A 27596-nucleotide genomic window follows, 5' to 3' on the forward strand; every position below is an offset into this window, starting at 1 on the left:
CATATCCAGGAATGATCTTACATGAAGGAAAAGGCAAGTCTTAAGAATGTGATTTATTGGGCATTTTAGTAGGCATACATGTATCAGCATATCAGATAGCGATTCCCATATTTTAAAGATACAAAATTCAGAAACACCAGACATTTTTGTTGCTACACCACCTCATTAAAACTCAATAGTGGTGGTGCTACAATCTACTTATTACTTTTTTCACGGGTAAAGTAAAAATATAAAGGGTTTGGTCTCTTAAATAGTAGTGCTATCTCAAGGATTAATCATCCAAGAAATCATCATCCAGGTTTACATCTGTGGTGTCAATATCATCGAGGTCCAGATTATCCAAATCATCCTCAAGCTCCTGCAAAGTCTAAGAGAACAAAATGATAACCCTTTGTAAGGTACAGAAATTAAGATTTACTTCTAACAATCAAAATGCCTATATAAAATATACATAATTTTAAGATACCTGAGCTATGATAAGGAATACTTAAAAGATACTTAAATACAACCAAGACACCAGTTTAACCTTTAATCCAAACAATTTTATCCAACAATTACAAAACCACAGTGACAGAAATATACACAGCATGAGAACATTTTCAAGGTTTGAAAATCAATATGCAGGACTCTCCTGAAATTCCATTTACCTTGTGCTTGTGATCCTGCTGTTACAAATACAAAAATTAAAACAGGCCAAACATGTTGGCAAGTGAAAATCAAAATAGCTGTAAAAAATATTTTTTATACTAATAAGAGTTAAGTTGATAAAAAGCAAAGGTATTGTTTCCTATACCAGAATTATTTTCTTTTCAGCTGTTTCTATATAAACAATGCTTCAAACAAAAAGGCTGCTCTAAGGCAGACCGTTGAGGAATTGGTGAAACCTTACTAAAGCTAAAACTTTATCCCCTCTTGTTAAGGATTTTTAAAATAAGTGCAAAGTCAACTGTAACAAACTGGGTACCTTTACAAACACCTTACCTTTTCTTTGTCTGCTTTTGTTGGCAAGGGGTCAGGAGCTGAGGCCTGAGATGATGAAGGTCCGGGTGCAAGCTCTGTTTCTGGTATTTCCTCTTGAAGAACAGATTCCTTCACATAGACCAATCACATTCAGCATTTTTTAAGATACAAATTTCATTACCATCAAGGTTGGAAACAAATCCTTAACAAGAGCTTTGCAATATGTTTAACCACATTTCCAAATGTAATAAAATTATATACATGCATTGCTGAAGTGTTTAAGTACAGATTCAATAAATTCTAACATGTACCACATATTCTAGAAATCCCAGTTAACTCTTAATCCATTAGGTTTAAAGAATTAAACTCCTAAAGACCTACAAAGAATGGTTTAAATTGAAGTGTGGAAGTTGGGCCCATCTACAGTAGCTGTTTAGGTAGTAGCTCATTGATTCAAGGATCTCTTCATGCTGTTTGTTGAAGGACACCAGGGTATCTACTTCAACAACACGACTGGGCAGCTTGTTCCACACTCGCACAACCTTTTGGATAAAAAAAGCACTTTCTGCTCTTAGTTTTAAATGCCCATCTCTGTTCTCTGATTCGGGTTTCATCCTTCACTGAAAACAGATAGTATTTCTTTAGCATACTTTGATTCTATCACAGTCAAAGTGACAAAGACAGGCTGTTATTTCCATCCAATTCTAAACTATCGATCCTTTTTTTTTTTACCTAATGAAGTTTCCAATCGCTAATGCCAACTCTTACCTGTAAAACTGCTGTTCCCTTGGGTTGATAACCCTTGGCTTCTTCTAACACATTTCTTTCTTCGTTCAGCTAGAATAGCACAAAAAAAAATTAGGACTCAGCTTGGAACATTTCTTTTTAAAAAAAAATAGGGCAATAAGAAAGACTTACAGTGACAAGTGGGTATTCTGCAGCCGGTCTCATTCGGCCAAGGCTGGTCTCTTTAAGGTACTGCTCTGCCAAAAAGGCCTCTTTCAGTCCTGGAAAGAGGTTCTCATATTCTGTTGGATCTGCCAAGGACTCTGCAGCTTTCTGGTTCACTTTGGAAAGGCTCTCCCGCCATAATTTCACCACCCTGGAAATAAATAAAAATAATTGTAATAAAGACTTACTCCATTACCAGCAATTCATCTATTTTTTTATTTATCGGCAATCACAGGTTATGTCACACACCTGGACACCTGGCTTGGGAGGTAAGTACGAGCCAGGAAAGCGGCTTCGGGAAGGCGTCCCGTCCGAATTAGGAGCTCCAGACAATGATCAAGTCTTAAGAGGAAAGAATAGTTATAACCATGCGATATCATCTAATAAAGCTGATCCACTGACATTAAGATGTGCTTCAATTAATGATACAATACACTATATTAATCTCCAAGGGGCAAAGTCAGTTACTTACACAGCTCGCAGACATACAGTAGAGAAAAACACTGCACGGACACAAGATGTTATTTCAGAACAGACATAACTTGTTACGTTGGCACAACTGATCACACCATGCAGTTCACAGGGACAGTACAAGAAGAAAGAAAACCAAGTCTTAGAATGCCTTGGAACTATTCAGTATATAGATGGCTACAAAGGGTCTCAAAACTATTTGTGGTGCATAAGGGAGCTAAAAACTACACTAAATAGGCTTAACCACAATATCTAATCGGTACCTAAATCATTAAAGGGATACTCAATTTATAAAATCAAGAACATTGTGTGTAGTGACTAATAAGTCCAGAAAGCCTATTTTGTTCTTAAATAAATAGCATCACAAACAAGAGACTAATTTCCAGTACACATTCTCCTGCTAATGGGCAGTTTCAGGGATGTAGATTCAGGTATTATACTCACTTTCCCTGTAGGAAGTACGTCATGAAGGCAACATTGTTTTTGCCATCCTTCTCAGCCCCCTCGGCAAGTTTATTGACCATGGTAGCATTGCCAGAGGCAGTGGCCAACAGTAAGAGGCCACCGTAATCCTGGGCATGGTGAAGGCACTCCTGGGCAAGTCCAAACTGGCACTTGCTGATGGCGAGCTCTGCAAGCTGCTTCCACTTCTGCTCCGACTTAAGACAAGTCGTACAGCATTTTAGATGGTGTTTACAAATTTGAGTTTGTAAAAAAAATACAATTGCAACTTAACAATGCATAAGATAAAAAAGTCTAAAAATATATCATTTTAAATGTCAAAATATATTCCTAATAGTTGTAGTTAACTACAATTATAATTTGGAAATTAAATTGTAAACAGAAAGTAGATTATATCAAAAATATGCTAAATTAGTTGATCGCTCTACAATTAAAAGGTCTGTACAAAAATACGCTTAGATTATCACAGGATTTAACAAACATTTTTAGTGTTTCACCTCTGCTTCTACTGCTAGCTGATATGCAATCTTCAGCTCTCCAAGCTGCAATGCCAGTTCAAATCGATGCTCAGGATCAGATGAGACAGCCAGGGCTTGTTGTTTGAACCCCTGTGAAGCAAATATATGATTTTAAAGCCTATTAGGAAACAGGGTTAGGATGTTCTATTTTCAGAACAGTGCTGGGAAGGAGACAGACTTAATACTTAATATTTTAATTAAAAGGATTATAATTCCAAAGCAATAATAACATCCCTTCATATGTTTAAGGTACGCATACGTATAAAACATACATAATACTTATGACATTTATGGCATCAACACCTCACCTGTTTTTCTAAGAAATGTGCCACTCTGGTTCTCTGTTCTTTTGGAATTGTGGGTAGAACCTTATCTGCCATGCCAAAGTCCCTCCTCATGACTGCGGTCTGATACTCCAGCACAGAAACAAGTAGGGAATAGCTGACAATGTTCAGCTCCTTATCGCCAAGGTATAACCGGTTATCCTTGGGGATGTATCCCAAGAGATACATTGTTCTACAACGGAATTATAGTCAGTTAGTGTTTGTCTATGTTTCAACATCATTTCCTGAACAATTAAAACTGACTAGGGTGGGCATTTGTGCTAAACAGTTATAGTAAAAAAAAAAATCATAAAAATTATAACGGATCCCAAGATCATAAGAAAGGTTAAGAACAGAACATTAAAACATACAATAGGTATGCTGAAAAGACAAGAGAGAAAACACGTTTCGGCTGTGAAGCCTTCTTCAGGTGATCCATGAAATCCATCAATGAGTTTATTGAAGGATGCAAGTCACCTACAACAATGAGTCTAGGGCATTTGCTGCAGATACACCTGTGTCCTGTTTTCTATAGCTAATGATTTTAAGGTTAATTTCTACTTGTGTCTCTGGGTCCCTAAATTATTATCACATAGACGGTCCCCTAATACCCTTCCACATTCTAAATATCCAAATCAAGTCAACAAAGACACTTCTGTAAGGCTAGGAAGAATGAGTTCCTTTAATCTACTGAGTCTTACATTCTCTTCAGACCAGAAATGTCTGGTTACTCTTCTTTGTACTGCCTTTTCGAGGAGCAATACATTGTTTGTAGTGGGAGAACCTAATCAGAATGCAATATTCGAACTGAAGTCTACTGTAATAAATATAAGCATCACTTTGTTTCATTTGAATTTTACACTTAATTATATACCCAAGCATTCTGTCAGCTTTCATAAATAAAATGCTTAGAATAAGGATAACACCTGTAGGCTCCCACTATTAAAATTAAAAACTTTTAAGAGGTTACTTTCATTCTTTAATATTTTTTAGGTTTGCACATCTACATCCTATTAATACACACAATCTTTAGACCATGCAAACCTTTTGTTCCCCCCCCCGATAAAAGTTACACAGTAACACAGATGATACAACCATTAATCAAATATTTGAAAAAAAAAGATATTCTGTGAAAATGAATTTTACTGAAAATAAATCTTCAGAGTCAAAATAAAGCAGCAGACCATGTAAGTCAAGTAAATATTAAGTGAATTCTTACCTGTCCAAGTGAGCAATAGTAACAATTTCTCCACCAACAAAGTAATTTAGTCTGTTTACTGAGCTGGTATAAATGAAGCAGTCACCAACCCATAACCCTGTCTTTACAATTTCTTGTATTTCTCCTAGCACCTGTGGAAAAGAACATTAGTCCAGAGAGAAATAAAAAGGTTTTAATCAAATGTTAACTCCAATCAATGTTAATAGTGCAACTGCTGTCACTGCAACACAATATTGTTGATTTTACAATTACCAGAATACTTTCTGAATCACGGGTATAACCTTTACAAAGCAATTTAAATATTTATTTTCAAAGACGTAAATGTTAAAATCCATAAAAAAACAAATTTATAATATTCTACCTCAAAGGCATCCTCAATGCCGTCCTCTGTGACTCCCTCATTGGATTCCTGTGCAGCTGCCACCTTATCTGACAGGTACTTCAGAATGAAAAATGACTCCTCTGTAGCAATGCAGACCAATTCACCGGAGTCTGACCAGAAAATCTATACAGGAAAAAAAAAACACATACCATATAAAGCAAGGTGCATAACCCTGATCTAAAGTGACCTTCTTGTAGAATATATAATTGACAATTGTAGAACAGAAGACAAAAGCAGGTGAGGATTTCCCAGAAACACTCTGCTTTCTCTTGTTACTATTTTCTAGCCTTCTACTTCACCTGAAAATCTACCACTTTCAAAATGAAACTCAATGCCAAAGGATTAAACAAAAATCAACAAAGTTGCTGTTTAAAACCTCCGACTTACGTGTTTTGGCTGAATTTCAATTCGACGGACCAGCTCTGTGTTGTCCCAGTCATAAAATGCCAAACCATTAACAGACCTTACTCCCAGCAGAAATCCACCATAGATACCTATAGGGAATGTCAGGTAAAGGATTATCAATAAACTACATATATTGTACTTAAATTATATCAAGGTTCTTACAATTTAAGAATTCCCTTACCTTCAGCACCAAAGTCAGGTTTGAAAGACTTCTTATCTTTGAAATTTTTGAAGATCTTCACAATGCTGTTGCTTTCTCTGATTGCATACCTGTGACAGTACCAAGGATCAGTGACACTGCAGCACACTCAATTTATTAAATGTGATCCAAATGGAAAGAGTGAAACGGACATTCATCTCATCAACTTACTCTGAAGAATCATGTGCCCAAACAAACTCCTGTGCAGAACCAAAACTCTTGTTTCTTAATGCCATGGCTGTATAGATGATGTATTCGCCATCTCCACAGACGACCACAAATCTAAATTTTAGAAAAGGACAAAGAATAAGATGGAACCCATTGCATCAAATATATTACAATATAGTGAAATCAAAGTGGTTGATAAAACATTCACAAAATCAGTTCACTTTTCCCCCATTTGTTTCCCAAAAATCAAGTCAGAATTTTATTTGGAAACCGAAATAATTTAGCATTTGTAACAATCATATTACCTGCCATTGGGGTTGTGCTGAATTGTCTGTGGATAAATCTCACAACTTCCCATATCTTTCACAGCCAGTGGCAGACGTTCTCCATCCTTAATTTCAGCATCACCCATGGCTTTAAGGTTGGCTTGCTGGATCTCAGAATGCTTGGCCCAAATGATCTTTCCATTTGTGTCCATGGACATAGCAGGCTCTTCCCGACCGAGCTGAAAGAGAACCGAGGTGAGGAAATGGCCATTTTGTAAAGATCTATATTCAAACACGGTACGGTGGTTTCAACACCGCGTTACGGAACTCCATGCCCGATTTGAAATTGTGTACCTTGATGATAATGCTGCCTTCATCGTAGCCTAGAGCCACATTGTTGGACCCCCGGAGACTGGCCACACACCATACTCTCTCCATGCCATAGTTCAGTGTGCTCTCCAGACGATACGTGCTTGAGTGCCAGATGCGAACTGTGCCTGTAAGGACAGAAGATCAAATTTAACACACATTACTGTTACTAAAACCTGGAAACTGGAACTTGCTATAAGAAAACTACGCAGGCTGGAAGCTAACAAATATTAAGAGTGAGTATTACAAAGGAGCCCTAAAATGTCTGTGGTTTAAATGTGTTTTTTCCTTCAACAGTTAAGTTTTCTAGGGTTGTTTTTCCTGATATAATAAAATAATATTCTGTGAATGCAATGCAGGGTATTGTTATTAAGGTAAATAAATCCCAAGATAGAATAAATCAAAAACCGTTCAAGCATGACTGATTTTTAACCATAGAAAGTAACAATTCCATACTTAAACAGCAATTATAAGTATTATCATGTACTCAAAACAATAAGAAAAGGATTTCTGAGAGTACTGTAAATTCAATAAGCATTACAAATGATATCTTGGGAACTGTATGAACAAAGTTCAAAACGTAGCAAAACACATTAGTAAGTTTACTCACCATCCTCTGAGCCTGTAATGATAATGGGAAGCTCAGGATGAAAACTAACACATGACACATTCTGTGCGTGTCCTTCCAACGTTTGCACGCAGGTTTTATTCTACAACAGGGAAACAATTTTCAGTATACAGTGCACAGAAATAAAAACAACCTAAAACTATGGTCTCATGATTTGTCACATATAATCTACTTTTAGTTATAATTTTAATAATACACTATTGTATGTCAACCCTGTATTCTTTAACTAAAATAAATTACATCAGAAAGCCAAGAAGAAAATAATGGAAAAGTTATAATTATAGGTATAATTACAGGTATTTGCTGTTTTTTGTTCCATATACAACAATACATAAATACTAATTGTAGCTATACTTTGCCTTTCCATAAGTACTGAATGGAACCACTAGATCTTCTAAACCAATTCTTAGGACATTTTACTGGAATGTATACCTGGTAGTCCCAGATCTTCACCAAGCGATCATCAGCTCCAGAGATGAGGTACGGTTTGTCTCCTCCACTGTAATAATCAATGCAGTTCACTCCTTTCTCATGGCCCTCAAGGGTAAAGTTTGGAGAAGAGGACCCAAGCTGCCACACCTGATAAAACAATAAAATGCTGGCTCATTTTCTAAAGAATCATGGATTTGGACATTGTATCAGTCAATTCTGTACTAGAACAGCATTAAGCTTAACATACTTTGATGTACATGACTAAAAAGACATGTAGCCTCTGTGAGATGTTACCTTAATAGTTCTGTCCAAAGAGGCACTGGCAAACTGGTTGTTGTCTTTTGGATTGATGACGATCTGCATGACATAGTGGGTGTGGCCCTCAAACACCTGGCTGCAGGACCACTTCTTCTCCCAGTCCCAAAGCTTGATGAGCATGTCATCTGGAGCACCACAAACGTGCCGTCATGAGATCGGACACTATTCTTTCACATCTCCTCTGAATTTCAATACACCACACAACACACTAAAGGATAATTCACTAGGAATAACAACACCCAACAGCCAAGAATTAAGTGCACTGAAAGGTTTACTGAGTGTTTTAGTCTTTGTAAACTTTGCTTAACACGCTTGGTTGAGCCTGGACAAGGTGGCTGGCACCCCTGGAGGAGTTGACCAAGGGGCAGTTGCAGAGGATGAGAAGGAGTGGAGGGGGATGTAAAAAACATACCCAGGTGGAGATGGGGATTACATATAGTATTTATAATTTGGATGTTAGGAATTGTTCATTCCTGACAGCTGAGAGTGACTGAACTTGGCTGTTGGCTGTTCCAAACTTATATTTATAAACTCCCTTTCAACCACCCCTTTTTTCCCCACCATTCTTTCAACTATATACCAAAAGGAAAGGAAACACCACAATACCACATAATTCAAGAACTTATCATGCATGTTGTATTACAAAGACTATTCTCTTGTGAGTTGCCATAGAACACATTTAAAAAGTATTTCATACAGACAACTGCAGTATACATGACAGATAACATCCATGCATCACTTCAGATCTTACCACTGCTGGTGAGAATGTAGGGCTGAGTGGGATGCACTGCTATACAGCGGATGTAATCCGAGTGTGCTTCAAACATGTGAACCCTTTCCAGAGTGTTGTAGTTGAATACACGGATTTGCATGTCATCCTTTATAGAACAAAAAAGAAAGGAAACTTACACATACTTGTCTCAATGTTGATTATCTTAAATCTCCAGCTGAATTTTGTATTGTAAGATTTAAAACCTAAAATTGAGTTTAAGAAACAAAATCATGACATATTATGTTGTGTACCAAATTAATTTATACTATGTAGAGTTTAAAAATGTAAAATCATTTTGCTTCAATGTTACTAACATCATAATGTCTTCTGAATTCCTGAGACTCCCATTTTGCTCCACTTACTCTAATTTGGTTTAAAACCAAATAATGCAATACTTGTAAATCTAGCTAACAGTTTTAATTCTGTCTTATTATTCAATATTTTCCCAACTATTAAATAAAAGAAAAACACATACTGCTCCTGTGATGACCCAGTTCTTCCTAGCAACAAATTTCGAGGCTCTTACTGGCAAATCACACACTTCAAATGTCTTCACAAGGGTCTGGGGATAAAAAAAAAACGTTATTTGAATTACTACAAATAAATTTGCATACTGCTATTTCCCTTGCAACAGCACATGAAGCAACAGTTATTAACAGGTTATGTTTTTGGAGTTTTGCTTGTTTTAACAGCTTTACTAAAATGCACTACACACCAAAATACAGCAAGTGCCAGAGTACAGATAATGCAGACCCCACTTATCTGTTCACTCAAAGTACTGCAGCCACATCTTCAGCCAGTAGCCTACCTGGGTCTCATGATTCCACACACAGACACTACCATTATACAGACTGGCCAGCATCCACGGCTCAGTGGGGTGAAGATCGACACTCTTCACTCGGTCCGAGCGAGCGGTCAGCTTCCGCTTAATGTCTAGTCTCAGAGGCTGGAAAACGAAGGTCAGTGCAAACATGAATTTTTTTAACCTCAAAGGCGCTTCAAACATTAAAAAGTGATGTGCAAAACATATAAACGGCCCTTGTGCTGACTGTACGTCTTCAAAGATGAACATTAAAAAGTCAGAGACTTGTATTTTGCTTTAAGGAAAAAAGGCCGATTTAACAAGAGTCAACAGTTGGGTTTTCAGTCTACAACGTCTGCCACCGTCAAAAATTAAAGCAGCAGCTTAGCGCTGAATCTCTCTACAAGAAGCAGTGATAGAGTGGATAAGATGCTGTCCAATGTCAAATACAACCTAAGAATTAGGGTTAGTCTACAAAACTCTCGAGGTTTTCAGTGTTTTTGAGCCAGAGGTGAAATTCTAACGTTGGATCTTGGTTTGACGCACCACACACCCTCATCTTCCCTTTAATTTTCAAGACAACACGGTGTTCTCACGGCTGACATCACAAGTCACATTCGTATTTTGCAATGATGACCAACAGGGCTAACTCAATTAATCGCCACAAACACAAACGGATTCAATAAATGACCAAACAGTCCCGTTCTGCATTTCTAATTCCTTCCTGCTCGCTAACCCCTGTCGTGGCAGCCTGTGTGTGCAAGGTTTCAGCCTGTGCTGCTGGGTCAATACAGTGCTGCAAACATCGGACCCCCGTTTTTTTTTACTGAAGAAAAAATACTTTTTAAGTGTACAGCAATTAGAATAATTAATAAAACCCTCAACGTCACCATATTTCAGTTGTGTTGATGTTATTGTGCGCTGGGCCTTCATCTCAATTACATTTCGTACATCAAGGCTTCAGAAATAACTGCAAGCCCTAGACTACAATGCTAGCAGAGGAACCTATTTAAAACGTAACTCCGAATAAAAAAAGGTGTTCTATGTCTGCTTTTTATCACTTACCATGATTGCACGGAGCCGGAAAACTGGTATAAGCGATTACCGGATCCCCTCTCCTAGGTATCGGCCAGCAGGAGCTGCGCTGGACTTACTGACGTGGAGTTTCCTGCCATGAATCACGCGAGAGTTCCCGGAGGCATCACCGCGAGATCTTGTGCAGCTGATCCAACCCTGGACATTTTCACCGTATTATGGCGATTAGGAGGGGCGTTTTTATTTAGCGTCTCATGCTACAACGAAGACACAGTGTTTTCTATGCATTCTATTGTTTAAATAGTAAGGCTGTAAGTAAATCAAAATGTGCGCATCATTGTTAAAAATGCCTTTTGGTTCGATCATAGTATGCACAAGAACTTCTGGTTTTAAAAAAATCAGATGTAAGGTTAATCGGGGGCTGGCAGAAATTAGTTTCAACCGCACCGTCCTCCAGCGAGTTCCAGACTAGTTGATAATCATGTTTGCCTTCTAGGAACTGGGTTTTAAGTCCTCCCAATAGATAGCGGTCTGCTTCGCTTCACACACCCATCTTCGAGGTGGGGAACACGGATGAATTATACTGTTGTTATTTTTTTAAGAACACAAGAATGATTAATTCTTAAGACTAAGACTGTACAACGCATCCACCTTGCGTCTGGGCAGAGGCAACATTGACAGTGACCTGTTTCTGGCCTGAACACATCTACACATCTACTGCTACATCTGTTCTTTTTCTTTTCCCGTTTACAACCGTTTTTTGTGCAATATATGCCAGGGACCCGTGCAATACATTTATATTTATATTTATATTTATATCTATATTTACATCTATATTTATATTAATATGTGCAATACGATTTTTCTGCGTACTGTTCTGTTCTAGTTTGTTCTTTGTGTGTCCTGGACTGTGAGTAACTCTTTTAGCGCACCCCTCACTGTACTGATTGTATTGTATGTATTGTATTATTATTATTCGTTACACTGTGGCGGTGTTGTCTGTGTAAAGCTGCTGTTGCACTGCAATTTCCCTCACGGGATCAATAAAGTATCTATCTAATAACGAAGGTCCATTCGCTCCATCCTAGCTCATTTGGAAGTCCGTAATGTATTTACTGATTCAAGGACGTCATCCTGGTTTCTACAATGAAAGCACGGTCTTGGTCCACTCTCCCACACCGCTTTTGATAAAGAAGAAAAACAGTGCCTCCTGTTCTGTTTGAAATGCCCTTTCACATACTTTCCTATCGTGCCCTATCGTCCGTGTAATTGTTCATCCTGAAGACGTCTGGTGCGTTGGCTTTGTGCACAGTATATTGAAGTGCCGCCCTGCTGTGCTTCCTTCCCGTGTCAGTGGGTAGGTAGGGGGTGGTATTTTTCCCATGGTCCAAATGTCTGTTTTCCATTAACGCAGAAATGAACTTTGCTATGCAATCTCTGGATTTATTAGAGGTGCAACAATAAAACTAGAGCATTCGTGTGTTCACATGCTTTATTTGAAGCCATACATTTGACGTTTAGGATAGTGTCTATTAAGAGCAGAAATGGTGGTGTAACAGTTAAGACTGCTGTCTCATAGCTCTTGAGTCTTCTCCCTATCTCCCAAAGACATGCTGGCTATGGTGGACTGGCTATTCTAAATTGTCCATTTCCTTTCAATGTCCTAATGTGTATTAAAGTCCCCAATACTCCTTTAATAATAATAATTATATTAGTTAATAATTGCTTACACTTATATAGCACTTTTCTGAACACTCCACTCAAAGCGCTTTACAGGTAATGGGGACTCCCCTCCACTACCACCAATGTGCAGCCCCACCTGGATGATGCAACAGCAGCCATTGTGCACCAGATCGCTCACCACACATCAGCTATCAGTGAAGAGGAGAGCAGAGTAATGAAGCCAATTCATAGAGGGGGATTATTAGGAGGCCATGATTGGTAAGGCCAATGGGAAATTTGGCCAGGATGCCAGGGTTACACCCCTACTCTTTTCAAGAAACGCCCTGGGATTTTTAATGACTACAGAGAGTCAGGACCTTGGTTTTACACGGCACCTGTTTACAGTATAGTGTCCCCGTCACTATACTGGGGCATAAGGACCCACATGGACCGCAGGGTGAGTGCCCCCTGCTGGCCCCACTAACACCTCTTCCAGCAGCAGCCTTAGTTTTTCCCAGGAGGTCTCCCTTCCAGGTACTGACCAGGCTCACACCTGCTAAGCTTCAGTGGGCTACCAGTTTTGAGTTGCAGAGTGATATGGCTTCTGGCACTAGCCACCAACTATCCACCTTTAACACTATCCACCAAGAAACCCATTCCAAGCCTACATGTGACTCAGCTTGAAAACAAAAGAGGAGAAAAAGATTTGTGCTGAAGAAAATTCTGAGAAGGGAGTTTTCCGAGAAGACTGGTCTCCAGGTTTTGCGTTTTTAAATTCAAGTCTACTGAAAAGAATTGTGTGTACACTGTTGTTTAAAAAAATGACAATAATGGGAAATGTGGAAACTGCACATCATGCAAGTTTTCAGTGTGCAGCACTTGAAAATCAGAGTAATCAGTTTCTTTTATTTTCTTAATGGTGCAATTTATTCCAAGGGTTGGCTTTTTTTCTTTCCTACTCCCCATACAGGCTATTCTGTTACAGTATTTGTGTATTGTGTGGCTTTCTTTCATTGCTTTACTAGATTCCCAAAGCATGCTGACAAATGCAATGTAGGACTCTGCTGCTTAATCCAGAATTAAGGAATATATATTGTCATAAGCGTATGGCCAGAAATAATATGGAAGCAGTCCAATATTCCACATTTTCAGCTTAAAGCTGTTAAGCTTTGCTTTGTAGCTAGAGAGCCTTTTTGGATTTCTCCTCTCATTTATCAATGTATTCCAGTAAAAAGGAGCTCTCAGAAAGTCACAAACGTTCAATAAGGCATTCATATAATATCGGAGAAAATCACTGAATTTAGAAGTGAGCATACAATTCCAGAATCAGACCTTCCTTTGACCACATCCCAGAATTGTTGTTTTTCTCACTTATTATGTTCTCCCCTCAATTAAAAAAACAAAACAATGACTTTAGAACCATTTTTGCAATACTGTCAAAACCGGTTTTAATATGCTTAAAATGACAATAATGAACAGGAATTCCAGCTTTATTGTTATTGTTTCTTCTTAAACACCTGATGGCAGACTTTGTCTTCACATGTCAGTTCCTGGAGAGATATACAAGAAAGACAGGAATTTATTTATATACGGAGTAAGAAAATATTCTGAATGATGTACTGCAAATCATTAACTAGAACATCAATGGCAAAATGTAAAAAAAAAAGTCCTTTAAGGTCAAAAACTAAGTTGTGCCTGGCATGTGAGGTGAACAGTTTCCAGAAGATAAAGCAGAGTGTTAAATTCGACTATACAGTGCCTCATCTCCTTATCTACCCCAAGAAACATAACTTTACTTGTATATAAGCTTCTAAAAATGTGCATTTTGTAGCTACTGTATCTCCTTTAGGGGATCCAATGTGTTGTAAGATTTTTAGGTTTAAGACAATTCTTTTCAGTAGTGATCTCTCCATTCGAAGCCTGGAGGGTGAAAGCCAGATGAGTTGTCTTTGAAACAGCTGCTGTAAATAAATCGGAACATGTTACCTGTTCCTGTTGTCCTAAGAGTCATCCTTTTAGCAGTACAGAGTCACTATTGATTTACTGTAATATTGTAGACCTAAGTGAAGAAAGTGTTTATATGACGGTTAAGTGAAAAGAGGAGGACTCACCAAGTGCAGTTTGTCTCCTTCAATCCAGTGTTTCCAGCCTCTGTTGGCTTTTTCTCCCTTCTGGACACAAACCAGTTTATCACCATCCCATGTCACCACAGTCTGGGATGTAGAAAGACAACGAGAAAATGACAGAATTTTGTAGGCATTTGGACAGCGTGACCAGTCTGTGTACGAACAGGATTAAGCATTATGTCTCAGAAAATTCATTCTCCTTACATAGAAAAGTATTTTGCTTCCACGTTTGTTTTATAGTTTTCTTGGTTGGCTATGTATTCTTTGAGTGGATAGTGCAATTTGTGATCTGAAGACTTCATTATTCCTTGATATAAAAGATTAAGAAAGATTTAAAAAGACAAAGGTTCAAGAGAAGAAGCTCAATAACAAGCTCTATAGCTAAAATGTTCCAAAATAACCTCTACTCATTCTCATATATTTTTTCTATTGATCAAATATTACTTCCTTTCAGAAAAGGTCCTCTTGCTGAGGAAATGAGAATACCTGTAAAGAAAAATTATCCCATATTTAATCATGCTTGCACAAATAAAGCCACCCATATTATGAATATTAAACATAATTTTGTATTTCTTTTTGGTGAATAACCCTCAGGAACCCTTAACGTGTTAACATTACCAAAAAATAAATAGCATCATAACTAAAAATAACTTAGAAGCTTCAGGCGGTTTCTTAACGGTGAAGAGGTTTGTACCTTGACCACTCTGTTATCCAGGCCCTTAGTGTGTTCCTCAAACTCCTCTCCTATGGTGTAGTTCACATCATAATTCCGAAATGTGCTCAGGGTTTTCGTCTCAAATTTGTCCCCATTCTGAACAAACACTTTTGTCTGTTTCAGGTGCAAGGCAATTTTGCGGGTAGCAAAATCTATATCTGTTTTTATTTAAAAAAACAACAACAAATAAACAATTTATTCCAGAAATGGATGCATTGGATTGGCATTTGTATCAGAACATTTTAATTTAATTTCACTTATTGCTGTTTGTCATAACATTTCCATATCTGTATTGTGATAAATTCCTGTCACCTTGTGCAATTTAAAACGGTAAAAGTCATTTGGGCTTTCCAGGATAATATCAAATGAAATAAATGAGTTTAAATAGTGATTCACAAACCATTCACAAGTCAATGCTGTTCAGCAGCTAATTCAAAAGTTGCAACAGAATGACACGCAAGGTTTCTCTAAGGGATAAAAATTTGGAATAAAATCGATATGTATTTCACACATTAAGTAGCAGACATTATTTAAATACTCATGGTTAAGCTGTGCTGGCAGGTTCTCAATAAGTAAATGAAGCAGGACTGATCCGCTGTGCTCTTGTCCATGCAGTGTGGCAGAAATACTTACCAAGCGCTTTCATATACTCTTCAAAGTTTTCATTGCTTTCCATCTCCCATCTTCCATTGTAATCTGCTGGCATTTTTGTAATCTGCTGGTAAGTAAACTGGTTTGAGCACAAACTGCAAACTTTGACTTGCAAGCACACAGAAAATGTACAATAGATCTAGGCCTTTTTATACGATTTCCCCACTAGCATGGCCTCAGTGCAGAGTTCATTAGATAAAAATGTTTATTACTCTGGGGATTGGGTAACTGGAACAGCTTTCAGACTTTTAATTTCTGTTGCAAGGGATATTAAAGCAGCATTATATATACTTAAGTGCAATGAGCAATTAAGGCAATTTTGAATTTATGATTATACATTGACAAATCTTCTTTCCATAAGAGCCCCGATGTTGTGCAATGATGTATAAGTGGTTTACAGAGGAATAATTGTTTTCATAATATTATGTGATCTTTGGAAATGCACAGCCTACTGCCTCTGTTTTGAAATGCTCATCAAGTTTCAATGCTTCAGTTGCTGGATTCTGTAATTCTGTACTCTCATTTCTGCTTCTATCTGAGAATAGGGATATTCTTAAAAATATATTGCACTATTGGGAAGCATTAAAAAATCCAATTTTGAAATATGCTTTCAGTAATATATTGTTCTTCATTCTTGAAGGTTGTAAGTCAGACTTGCATACCCCTTTATTAGATGCAAAACTTGAGATTTCTTCCATAAATAAATGTTGTGTACATGTGATGCTATTTACAGTATGCACCACACTCTGTAATAGTCGACATTACCACAAGAAGTCATAGCGGGTCTTAATTTACACTGAATTTGTGTGTCATACTCAAGGAGGTAAACAGTCTGGGGATTAGATTGGGGATTAGAACAAAGCTAATTTTCTCAGAAACCAACCTGAAAAATGAACTTGAGGAGTTGCATTTAGAAAAGTATTATATTCATATGACTTATACAGTATGTACAGCATGTACTTCCTCTGAAAATATCCATATTATCTTTCTTCACTTCTCACTTGCTATCATGCTGTCTGTGTGATTATAGGTAGCTTTGATTTCTTCTTAGATTGTATTTTATTGTGCTAAATGAGGAGTCAAGCAAAAATAATTTCTCAGAGTGCTGCTCAATGTTAATTGTAAAGAAGGCAATACTGGAATTGGAATCAGACCTCACATTTTTCTCTGATTGGAAAGGATATATCCTGTGAATAAACTATTATTTTGCAACACTAAAAAATCCCCTATGTTTCTGCCTCTGTTTGAGAAATCCTTTTCAGAAGTGAAACAACCTTGAAAATGTTGCAAATGGAATTGTGACAAGAGACAAAGCATATATAATATGACAACAAACAAGAAAAGAAATACGAAGACACTGAAGCCTTAAAGTTCTCCTCTGACACATTCCAACATAAAAAATCTGCAATACTGTGCACACATGTGGCTGTTTTGTGGTGCAAATTCATTATCTGTGCAGACAAGTTCAAAGTTTACCCTAACTTTGATATAACTGATGTACAAAGGTGTTCCACAAACTATTTAGGCAGGTTAATATTCTCACAATTTTTATAAAATTATTTTTTTGTTCAATAAAGCAGATAATTTGTTCAGTAAGTGATTAAAACACCTTGAGGTCCTGGAGGGCTTCTGGTCACATGTACTGTATTTGAAGTTAATTGGTTCTGACTCTAAGCTCTGAGCAGAGATGGTCCCTACAAAATAATATATAACAAGTTATTATTTGATTTTTATGGCTGCTACACAAACGTTTTTTGGGTGGGTGATGTAGCCTAATGGACCAGACAAAAAAGCCTTTTAGTGAAAGCAATGTAAACAATGTAATACCTAGTGAAATCATCCAATAACTCCCTTAGTGAGAAATACCTTTTGCAAAAGAAAGTCATATTTTAAATAACTCAATATTTAAATAACTAAATACATATTTTAAGAAAGTGTATTTTAAATGATATCATTCTTTTAGAAATTGCCTACTTGTAGAATAGAGAGATGGGTCTATTCTTTTTCAGGTATAAAACTATACCTGGTCTTCATACAGACAGTTCTAAGAAAATGCAGTTGACATTGTTTACCAAAGTTTTTTGTTTGGGTTTTTTTAACAGCGAATTGAACAGAGGAATTTGTCCTAATATTACCTACTTTTTCCCAGTAGAATATTAACTAGACTTTCCATATCCATCTGGTGAAATGCAAGTTTTAACTAAAAACTAGAAACATGAATAGAGAAATGCAATTTTTCCCAGCAGACTTATACTGGTCAAATATAACGTTGCTAGCACAGAAAAGCATACCTTGACCAGCTACAAAATTTCAAAGACTGCGTAAAAAAATAAGAATTGCTTTATAATCTTTTCATAAAGTGCCAGAGAGGCAGTTTTCTCTTTCAGATAACACTTCTATCAGGGGGAGTGAAGGTCAGTCTTGCGTGGAGAAGTGATTAAACTGATAACAATTAACGTATTTCATTGAAAGCTATAAAATACCATGGCTTTGACATGCTTTATTATACTGCTGTATTTTACAATGTGTTTAGATACATTTTATAGTTTTTTAAAGCTTAAATTTGCAAACAAAAATGATGTTTGGCCCTCCTTATTGCAATACATCCTATGTTGTAGTATTATTTATCAGTCTGGTCTGGAAGCCTTGAGAAAGTACAGCAAGAAATATCAAGAACATTCAAGTAAGGTAGATAATAAAAAATGAAATGTCACTGTAAACTTAAATAATCTGAGCAATAGAGCAAATCTGTCTCATAATACAACACAATTTCTAAACCAGGGGCTTACACAGGGAAGATACTGTATTCTTAATTTTCTAGGATGTAAACTTGAACTTGCACACCAAAAGAAGAACATACATTTTCACACTGCACTCTTTGCACTCTTTTACAAAAATTGAACAAAATGAACAAAATGAACATTCTTGCTTGTTCCATTTTATTTGCATTTTGGCACAAATGTGTATCAAAGTTAGGAGTGTCAGGTTTAACCTTAGACCTTTTCAAATGGTACTACATGAAAAATGAAGAATACCATGTAGACAGATAACACACCACGATTTAGTTTTGGAAAAATCACTGAGTAGTGGTCCTTACACAGTAATATTGCTGGTAAAACCCAATGAGTAGAAACAAATAAAAAGCACAGCCTATTACAGTGGGTCCCACTACACTCTTAAAGAGTACTGAAGCCATGTCTGTTTGCTTTGAGAGACTCGATTTGAAGGCTTGGATTTCCCTGGGATGGCAGTATGTACTGGGCTTTAAATTTCTCTTCATCCAGCCTCATTCTGTCTTCTCCAATCTCAGGCTGATTTATTACTTGACTTTTTTGAAGACTTGCTTGCATTTCACACCACATACTCTTAATTCCTAAAGAAAACAAATAAAACAAAATTAATTTGTTTCTTTCAGTCCACACTGATATTGGCAACTCTGGAAAAGTTACCACCACACTGGAAGGAGTATCTGCCACAGTTTTTCCTATGTCGTCATACTTTGATGTTAAAGTGCACTATATAATATGTCCACAGGAGGGCCCAATGTTTAAATGGACTGATATTGTAAACTGACTGTAGGTGACTTTGAGTGAATACGGTAGCTGACTATTCATCATCTGTGTTAGTATTAATCAACATCAATGTTGGTATTAATCGATTTTCAGTTACTCTAAAATATTTAAGTTAATATTTAGTTATTGTTAGTATTTATCTATTTTTAATGGACAATAGAAACTATATTGTATATTTTGTGTTTAAAATAAACCACATGTAATCTCAATATATCCTTTGCAGTGAAGTTATGATGTCAAAATACACACCTATCTAAAAAGGAAGGCTCCATTTAAAAAATACTTCAGTATTGTACTGCAAAATGCTGGTATGAGGATGCCGGAAAACCAATAGCTAAAGTTATCAATATTAAGAGGATCTTTAAAGCTCCAATCACCTCTTGAAGAATAATTTCTGTCTGTGCTTTACCAATCATCGGTCTTTTAATCCATACAGACTACATGCCTCTTTTCACAACAATAAATGTGAGACATAAAGATGTGTGGAAAAGGTACAAAACACAGTTTTAACTGATGAGCATTTCTGACCACCAATTTAAATGCAAATGATTAATATAGTCTGATGCAAGTGATTTATACTTCATTAATTATGCATCACACACACAAACTTTATATGTCATATTTATCTCTGTTGTTCTTAATGTTTATAACTGCTTAACTGTCATATGTTATCAATCATATTTCTATAAACTGCTGATTAAATACAAAAATGAAAATAACTCCTTAGCAATTCATTATTAAGAGTCAGCAGCTGCATCCCAGCTCTGACAGCTCTGGAGTAGTGATACATAACCAGTTCTAGTGAGTGTTTTCTACACCCAATATTAAATGCCGGACTAATGTAGTGGAAATCTCTGGTAAAGCACACAAAACAGAGAATCTAAACAGAAAAAAGAGCCAGCAATGTTTAGATATAAACCTTCTATGATCCTAAATCTGAAAGCAGGATTTGTTTGGATAAACCTAAAGGAACATATCTTAAACATGTATGGATGTAATATTCTTGTGAAAGTGAGAAAATAATAATACAAATGTTTTGATAAAAAATTAACTACAAGCTGCCTTGGCATCCTCAGAGAGACAGTACAGAGTATTCCACAAACTGTAAAAATGAACATTTAGGGGTTTCAAAAGAAAATAAAACAAACACGCCATAAATTCTCTAAATACAGCATAGGTACATATTTAAACAAACATTAATGAGCCTATAAATTAGTATTTGTTGTTGTCCATCACAAATTAAGACAATTTAAATAATAACAGTTCTGTGTTAGTTTGTTTTACACATGGGTACTGTATACTGTATATTTTAAAGAAACAACGAATTGCAAAAGTGAGCAAAAGGTGAAGGCCTCATTATTTATACTGCACTAAATGTGAACACGTTTGTCTCTTAAATTAAAGTGTACTATTTGCAGCAAACTATTTTTATACAGACATACAACTCAGATCCTCTTATTACAGACAATCCTTGGGGATTCAATAAATACTATAATGAGGGAAACACCTTAGCACTTAGAGATACACTTGTCCATTTTGATTAAAGAACCAGACAGAAAGCACAGGAGGGTCTTCAAATGGGTGACAAGATATTTTGTTGATCGTGATCAAACGGTCAGCATCAGAAGAAAATAAACTGACTGGAAATCAAAGTGAAAGCTGTAGGTCTGTGCAGCCTTGTGGCGGTGATGCAGCAAAGTGTTGAGAGAAGACAAGAAGGTTTACCAAGTGCAGTTCATCTCCTTCTACCCAATGGGTCCAGCCTCTTCCCTCTTTTTCTCCATTTTGAACACAGACAAGTTTATCTTCATCCCAGGTGATGGTGGTCTGTTAAAAAAAGAAACATTTAACACCTTTGAGGTTCCTCATGTATAGGATCTGTACATGCAAGTAAGATTATAAGAATGCAGCTGCAGTAGGTTATTGTAGCAGAAAACACTATATATTGTACAAATGACAGAATAAACAAGAATTCTTAAAACAAGTATGAACTTATTAGTGCTTTCATGCTGTCTCCACTGCTTCCCTCCATGGTTATTATATAGCACGTTTAATAAAAATAAGAACAATTACTTGTTATTATACTTTAATCCTATGTTACAGCTTTCCAAATCCTGCTTTCAATGAATATCTTTCACTGGTACACCATATGAAAGGAAAGCTGACTTGGGGGCATCAAACAAAAGAAAAGAGTTAAATATTGCTTTCTGTTATTTTATGTGAACATTATTCATAAAAGAAACAAATCACATCTAGACGACAGGAAAACTGAGAGATAAGAGCATATTCCAAACATCATGAGTTCATCAAGACATATAAAACACTCTTAATTGTGAACTATTATTTTTCTTACATTAGTCCAAAAGGATATGAAATTGAATCAAGTCTGAAGACACTGGCAGAGTTCTCCCTTCCCCAGCTGATGAGCTCAATCATTATACATTTCGGACAGACAGTTTTTCATGATCCGATTGAAATGGATTTTTCTGCCTCTATGATGGCGTTCAGGGTCACATTACTACACTTTTAAATAAGGCAAATAAAAATTTCCATCATCATGTAACTGATTCTTTAACCAACCACAACTATACTGTCTCTTTGAAACAGTGTGAAAGTCGCCAGCTGCTTAGTGAAATCTGCCAGATTTCCACCTTCCATTTAAGTCATATTTCTAAAGTTACAGCTAGAGGGCAGTAGTGTCTCTACGAATGCACGGCTAACTCCAGTCCCTAACGCTACACAATTTTTTTTTGTTGATAATTTCCTTGCATTTGTTGTAGCAATAATATTAAATGAGTAGTGAAAATGTCTGATAATTAAGAGCCTATAGCTTTACCATCATAGGTTCATGCTGATCTTTAAAGCTGACCTTTCTCTGATCTCATTGCTCTGTTGAGCAACTTAGCTGAAAGAAATGGAAGCAGTCCATGAGGTACCTGGAACTGTGGTGTAGCACTGGCACTAAAAATGAGGCTTCACATGTTAATGAACACCTTGTTAAGGGCAACTGCTTTATCACTCAGACTTGAAAGTCCTAGAGCACTCAGAGTATTTGTTCTGTTCATGTTTCTTCCCTAATTGAAGGATTATGCACTTAAACAGATTAAAATGACATGCTGCAATGTACTGATTTATTAGAATCTTTGCTTGATGTGGAATCTTAGTCAATTCCCTTTGCAATGCAATTGATTAATTATAGCAACAGTAAATTCACACACCTTCCTGAAATACTAATTTTATTTTTCAAGTGTTTAACAATGAAAGTACATTAATGTTTTATATCTGAAATTTCCAGTCAAATGGTTTCATAATGTCCAGGCTTTTTTTCTTACTGAATTTGTATGCGTGTGATATATTTACTCTTCCTCAATTGGTCTGAATTAAATAAGCATATACAGTACTAGTACTTCAGGTGAGGTCTATGTATTGCTTTCAGTATATGCCAATAGGATATACAGAAAGAAAGAGAAGTGAATTCTCTAATACTATCAACAAAATAGTGCAACAAATAGATGAATACTGGCACAATAAAAAGATAGATAAGTAAAGCTCTAAGGCTTGGATCTCAAATTACTTTCCACCCACCAATTGCAATTTCTGAACCCACTATTGTCATTTTTCCAGCTAACAAATACAAGTAAAAATATTAATGAAGAGATATGTTTGGAATCTGAGATTGAGATTCATTCTTATCTTCAATTTGACATTTTAATTATCCTTCACTTCTACTTGACTACTGCTAGAATGGTCAAACTCATAAGAAATTTGAACTCAAAGGAAGGTTCATATTAAGCAACTGAGAACTCTGCTTACACAAAGACCAGAAGTCCATCTAGTCCTTCATACTCCATACTGACCTGATAAGATGTAACTAGAACTGTGACCGCAAGAGTACACTGTCCTTCTACTTGTTGAGCAAGCTTTAAAAAGACAGCAGCCATATCACCCTGCACCTCATAACTGGCAGCCCCCTGAAGCTAAGCAGGTGTGAGCCTGGTCAGTACCTGGATGGGAGACCTCCTGGGAAAAACTAAGGTTGCTGCTGGAAGAGGTGTTAGTGGGACCAGTAGGGGGCGCTCACCCTGTGGTCTATGTGGGTCCTAATGCCCCAGTATAGTGGGGCACTTAAAAAAAAAAAAAAAAAAAAAAAAAAAAAAGCTGCCGTCCTTTGGATGAGATGTAAAACCAAAGCTCTGACTCTCTGTGGTCATGAAAAATCCCAGGGTGAAAATAGTAGGGGTGTAATCCCGGTGTCCTGGCCAAAGTCCCCATTGGCCCTTACAAATCACAGCCTCCTAATAATCCCCATCTATGAATTGGCTTCATTACTCTGTTCTCATCCCCACTATTAGCTGATGTGTGGTGAGCGTTATGGGGCACTATGGCTGCTGTCTCATCATCCAGGTGGATGCTGCACATTGGTGGTGGTGGATGGGAGTCCCCATTACCCCATTACCTGTAAAATGCTTTGAGTGGACTATAGAAGTGTAAGCATTATTATTATTAAATTATTAAAATGTCTCTGTTCCTTAAGTTGGAATGTTGTAAGACTCATATTATACCATTAAAATTCCACAGGAAAAGTACATTATGAAAATCAAACCCACGCATGTTAAATATCAAATGTTAAATCTCAAAACTCACAGGATTGCATCTGGCAAGTACAGTAAGTGTACTTTATTAACATCAAGATCTGAACAATTTAATTCAGTCTAGGTTTGTGTACAAACAAGCTTTCAAATAATACTGCTACTTATTCAATTTGATTCTTAATGACCCATGGCTAACCAGTTCTAATCTCTTCTTTGTAGACTGCAGCAAAACAGAGGCCTTTGTGAAAGAAACAATGCTAATTCTTACCATGCATTTTCGATCATCCACTCCACTCAAATCCTCTTCAAACTGTTTCCCTACTTCAAAATCCATTATGTAGTTTTTAAAGGTGCTCAATGTTTTAATGATTATGTGATCCCCGTTCTGAATTATGTCTTTATCTGGTTTCAGCAAAGTGGCGATTTTCCTTATTGCAATATTCACATCTGCAGGGATTGACAAAGATGTAAAACACATTATTTGCCTAGTTCTGATCAAACAGAATGTCTACTAGCAAAATATTGTGGTGAACCTTTCATGTTAAAATTAATGCTACCGCCCATTAACAATAAACATACAAAGATTAAAATGCTAGAAGTATTTTCTCTCTGTTCAAATTGTTCCCCTTGCCTACCTATGGTTACGAAGCAATTTTACAAAATAATTTACATTCAACAACAATTTCTTCAAAGAACTCTAATAGCTCCTAAAAGCTTTGTTTAATTGTAACAGGTTATGGTACATCTGAATATAAAAATCAAAACTAAAATAGTACGTTTTTGCTAGTAGCTAAATGCAAGGAAATGCTTTACTGGTAGAGGACTCAACAGGTTTTGAAAGGTGCAAAATGTTAGGTGTCTTTAACGGATCGAGCCCTTCCTATTGGACAGCTTTTCACTTTAGTGATCAATATATTGAGAAGATAATTTATAGAAGAGGTCCTTATCCCTATTCCAGGGGGAATCCAGTCTCTTCTTGTTTTCATTGCAACTAAGCTAGTAATCACTGATGCTAATTGATGGCTCTAATTGATCTACTGCCTTACTTGCTGCTGTTTTATTTTGTTGACCTATTTCTGCACTCTGTCGTTGGTAGGTCCTTGCTCTACTTCAAGTGTATTGTTCCAACTCCTTCTGCACACAGACCCTTTATGCAATCTCTGCCTCAATTTATTTATTAAGTTTTCTCCCTTATTTCTGTCAAAACAGCTGTTGACAGGACATCAATTTATCATGAACAGAAACAGGTGTGATTGAGAATGTATCAAACCCTCTCACAATGCGACTGTATGCTTTTCTTTCGGCCAATATGTGCAACTTGTTACACTCCAGCTAACTCACAGAAACAAGGGAAGAACTGCAAGTCAGAAATCGGTACAGGATTGAGACCATTTACTAATCCCATTTAGCATTTTAAGACCTGAATGCAAATTTCAAAACATGCCCCAATTTGACAATTGAAATCAATTAGGCTGTGATTAAGAACTCTGCTGGAACAAAAAACAGAAGACACGCAGGTCCCACTGGTTCAGGTTTGGAATACACTAATTTATAGAACATAGCAATCAAATATACATTACTGATTCATGAATATATGCTTCATTGCCACCTGGCAAAAGGGTAAAGCCTGACATTCACATGGATATTATTCTTTAATTGTTCTGAGCTGGGAGCTCAGGTCTCAGAGCATTCTTCTGAGACAACTAATTAAAACGTGAGTGAACTGTCTACCAGCGCAGACGGAGAGATTGATATTCTAATATCCTACACAGCAAGTGTCATAAATAAACATCTGGAAATAATTGTTCACTTTGTCTGCTCGATTTAAGTTTTTCTTCAACCCAGAAAGCTACCATTTGATATCTTGAGCATTTTCAATGTTTTTAGATAAAATACAGATTTTCCCTACGGTATTTCTCCAGATGGATTTATTTTATGTTTAGGAGTATTGCTCAGACTATTTCCATTGAGAGGAAAACCTAGGGTACAAATAACGTGACTTGGACATTTGTGTTATTTTACTCAAATTTAGTCCATAATTGACACTCTTGTTAAATCGAGCGTTTAATGAATGAGTCTTTCAATCGGTCAGATAGGTCTAGTTCATATTTTAGTCTACACAAACATCATAATAGTGCAGTAGTTCGGCAGTAGTGCACGCAACCTTGTAGACATGCCAGATTAGTTTAGAAGGTAAATCATCGAAAACACAAATTAAGCACAGGCAAGTAAACAGAAGTATTATTTGAAGTAGTTTCATCGAACCTCGGTATTTTAAGGTAAGCCTAAAAGAAGAGTCGAATGCTCCATGTATTCTTAATTTTACTACGAAAATAAAATTAATGTATAATTCGCTTACTGTACTATATTTTAGGTTTAAAGAATTGACCTACTTCAATGATTTTCGATCAGGGGTGCGAGAACAGATTTTGAGAAACTAAGGTTAAGAACCACTGCAGCAGTGTTTTAGGTGTAAAACTACTGGCGACCACATTGCAACTGTAACAACCACTGCTATTTTTAAAAGAAGAAAATCACTACAAGTTGTAAAGCCTCCCTGTGTGTACGTTTAATTGCTGAACACAGTTCTTCATTTAATATTGCGAAATCCAACTTTTCTCTTACACCCCTCGTTCTATCCTTAGTAAGAAAGTGCGATAAATTCAGGTCTTGAATTACGACATTTTTTCTCTGCGTTATTCATGATGCACCGACATTTCAGGGTACTCTTTATCCAGGCTACAACAATTCCTCACCCAGTGCTTTCAGGTATTCTTCGAAGTTGTCATTGCTGACCATTTTCCAATATCCATTGAAATCGGTGGGCATTTCGCACGGACTTTAAGAGCAGCGATCCGATTCCCTTCCTGCAGGTTCACCTGTGCGTGCTTGGATCTATATCTGCTAGTCTCGCTTCACCAAGAGCATTTATCTGCACAGGTTTTTAATCGGATTACTGTATTGCTTTGAGTGGTGCAACACTCCCCCCCGATTCCCTTCAGAGACGCGCAACTTGTTGATCGTTGTTACCAGTGTTCATCGGCGCATCATTTAAGAATGATTTACAACTTCCCCTCTTTCAAAGCCTTTTCAACTCCTGGAATCGTATATTCGTAGTATTTTCAATAAATTTAATTCTAGATTGGGTGTCTTTCAGTTATACATTTCGTATTTTGGCATTTTGGTCATCTATAAAACGCCATAAAGCACAATATAACATTGTGATATTTGTGAATCCCTAACGTTATGACAGATCCGTGTTTCATTTAAATTCAGCTGATTGTATGGTGTATTGTATTGTATCTCAACCTTCAGTTCCAGACTGAAAATTGATACATAGTGCGCATTTTTACAATATAAAGTTTTAAATTAAGCAGCCGTTTTGAAATTCTTTTGCAGATGCTGTAGATCGGTAGGCTAACATAGAACTACAACAGCAAAAGAGGTTCATTTCATTTCTAAATGTCTCACTTTTCTGTTATTTCTTTATACATAGAGACCTTAACACTCCCTCCTCTATATCTCTAAATTGGGCACTGTGATTCCACTGCTGTATATGTTATTTTCTTTTGGGAAAATTTGCTATGGCAACCAGTTA

General features: G+C 36.7%; 3 protein-coding genes across 3 annotated transcripts; all 3 read right to left on the minus strand.

The window, feature by feature from the left end:
• Nucleotides 1-38: 38 nt before the first annotated feature.
• copb2 (COPI coat complex subunit beta 2) lies at nt 39-10859 on the minus strand. The gene is made up of 22 exons (XM_088617396.1): nt 10711-10859; nt 9652-9789; nt 9319-9405; nt 8823-8949; nt 8048-8196; nt 7754-7900; nt 7304-7403; nt 6679-6821; nt 6364-6563; nt 6062-6172; nt 5873-5961; nt 5674-5780; nt 5266-5409; nt 4905-5035; nt 3671-3878; nt 3342-3452; nt 2827-3041; nt 2161-2253; nt 1879-2062; nt 1729-1797; nt 982-1089; nt 39-367 (listed from the first exon to the last, which is right to left on the minus strand). The coding sequence occupies exons 1-22, from the start codon at nt 10711-10713 to the stop codon at nt 272-274; spliced, it is 2760 nt and encodes a 919-aa protein (XP_088473522.1). The 5' UTR covers nt 10714-10859; the 3' UTR covers nt 39-271.
• Nucleotides 10860-13764: 2905 nt separating this feature from the next.
• Nucleotides 13765-16007, minus strand: LOC148677074 (retinol-binding protein 2-like). The gene is made up of 4 exons (XM_088617560.1): nt 15817-16007; nt 15163-15341; nt 14454-14555; nt 13765-13892 (listed from the first exon to the last, which is right to left on the minus strand). The coding sequence occupies exons 1-4, from the start codon at nt 15887-15889 to the stop codon at nt 13839-13841; spliced, it is 408 nt and encodes a 135-aa protein (XP_088473686.1). The 5' UTR covers nt 15890-16007; the 3' UTR covers nt 13765-13838.
• Nucleotides 16008-18756: 2749 nt separating this feature from the next.
• Nucleotides 18757-26913, minus strand: LOC148677075 (retinol-binding protein 1-like). Its single transcript, XM_088617573.1, has 4 exons — nt 26755-26913; nt 24267-24445; nt 21132-21233; nt 18757-19207 (listed from the first exon to the last, which is right to left on the minus strand). The coding sequence occupies exons 1-4, from the start codon at nt 26825-26827 to the stop codon at nt 19154-19156; spliced, it is 408 nt and encodes a 135-aa protein (XP_088473699.1). The 5' UTR covers nt 26828-26913; the 3' UTR covers nt 18757-19153.
• Between the last annotated feature and the right edge of the window lie 683 nt (nt 26914-27596).

Source organism: Lepisosteus platostomus, chromosome 2 (genome assembly GCF_059453375.1).
Source record: "Lepisosteus platostomus isolate fLepPlt1 chromosome 2, fLepPlt1.hap1, whole genome shotgun sequence".
NCBI lineage: Eukaryota > Metazoa > Chordata > Actinopteri > Semionotiformes > Lepisosteidae > Lepisosteus > Lepisosteus platostomus.

Coding starts and splice junctions, on each gene's coding strand:
- copb2 (XM_088617396.1), bottom strand. Junction 5,781..5,872: donor ACCTGACTTTGGTGCTGAAG/GTAAGGGAATTC, acceptor CATTCCCTATAG/GTATCTATGGTGGATTTCTG. Junction 1,090..1,728: donor AGGGAACAGCAGTTTTACAG/GTAAGAGTTGGC, acceptor GTCTATGTGAAG/GAATCTGTTCTTCAAGAGGA.
- LOC148677074 (XM_088617560.1), bottom strand. CDS start 15,889: ATGCCAGCAGATTACAATGGAAGATGGGAGATGGAAAGCAATGAAAAC. Junction 15,342..15,816: donor AGAGTATATGAAAGCGCTTG/GTAAGTATTTCT, acceptor AAATAAAAACAG/ATATAGATTTTGCTACCCGC. Junction 13,893..14,453: donor AAGGAGACAAACTGCACTTG/GTGAGTCCTCCT, acceptor ATATCTCTCCAG/GAACTGACATGTGAAGACAA.
- LOC148677075 (XM_088617573.1), bottom strand. CDS start 26,827: ATGCCCACCGATTTCAATGGATATTGGAAAATGGTCAGCAATGACAAC. Junction 21,234..24,266: donor TGGATGATCGAAAATGCATG/GTAAGAATTAGC, acceptor TTTTTTTAACAG/ACCACCATCACCTGGGATGA. Junction 19,208..21,131: donor AAGGAGATGAACTGCACTTG/GTAAACCTTCTT, acceptor TGTTTTCTTTAG/GAATTAAGAGTATGTGGTGT.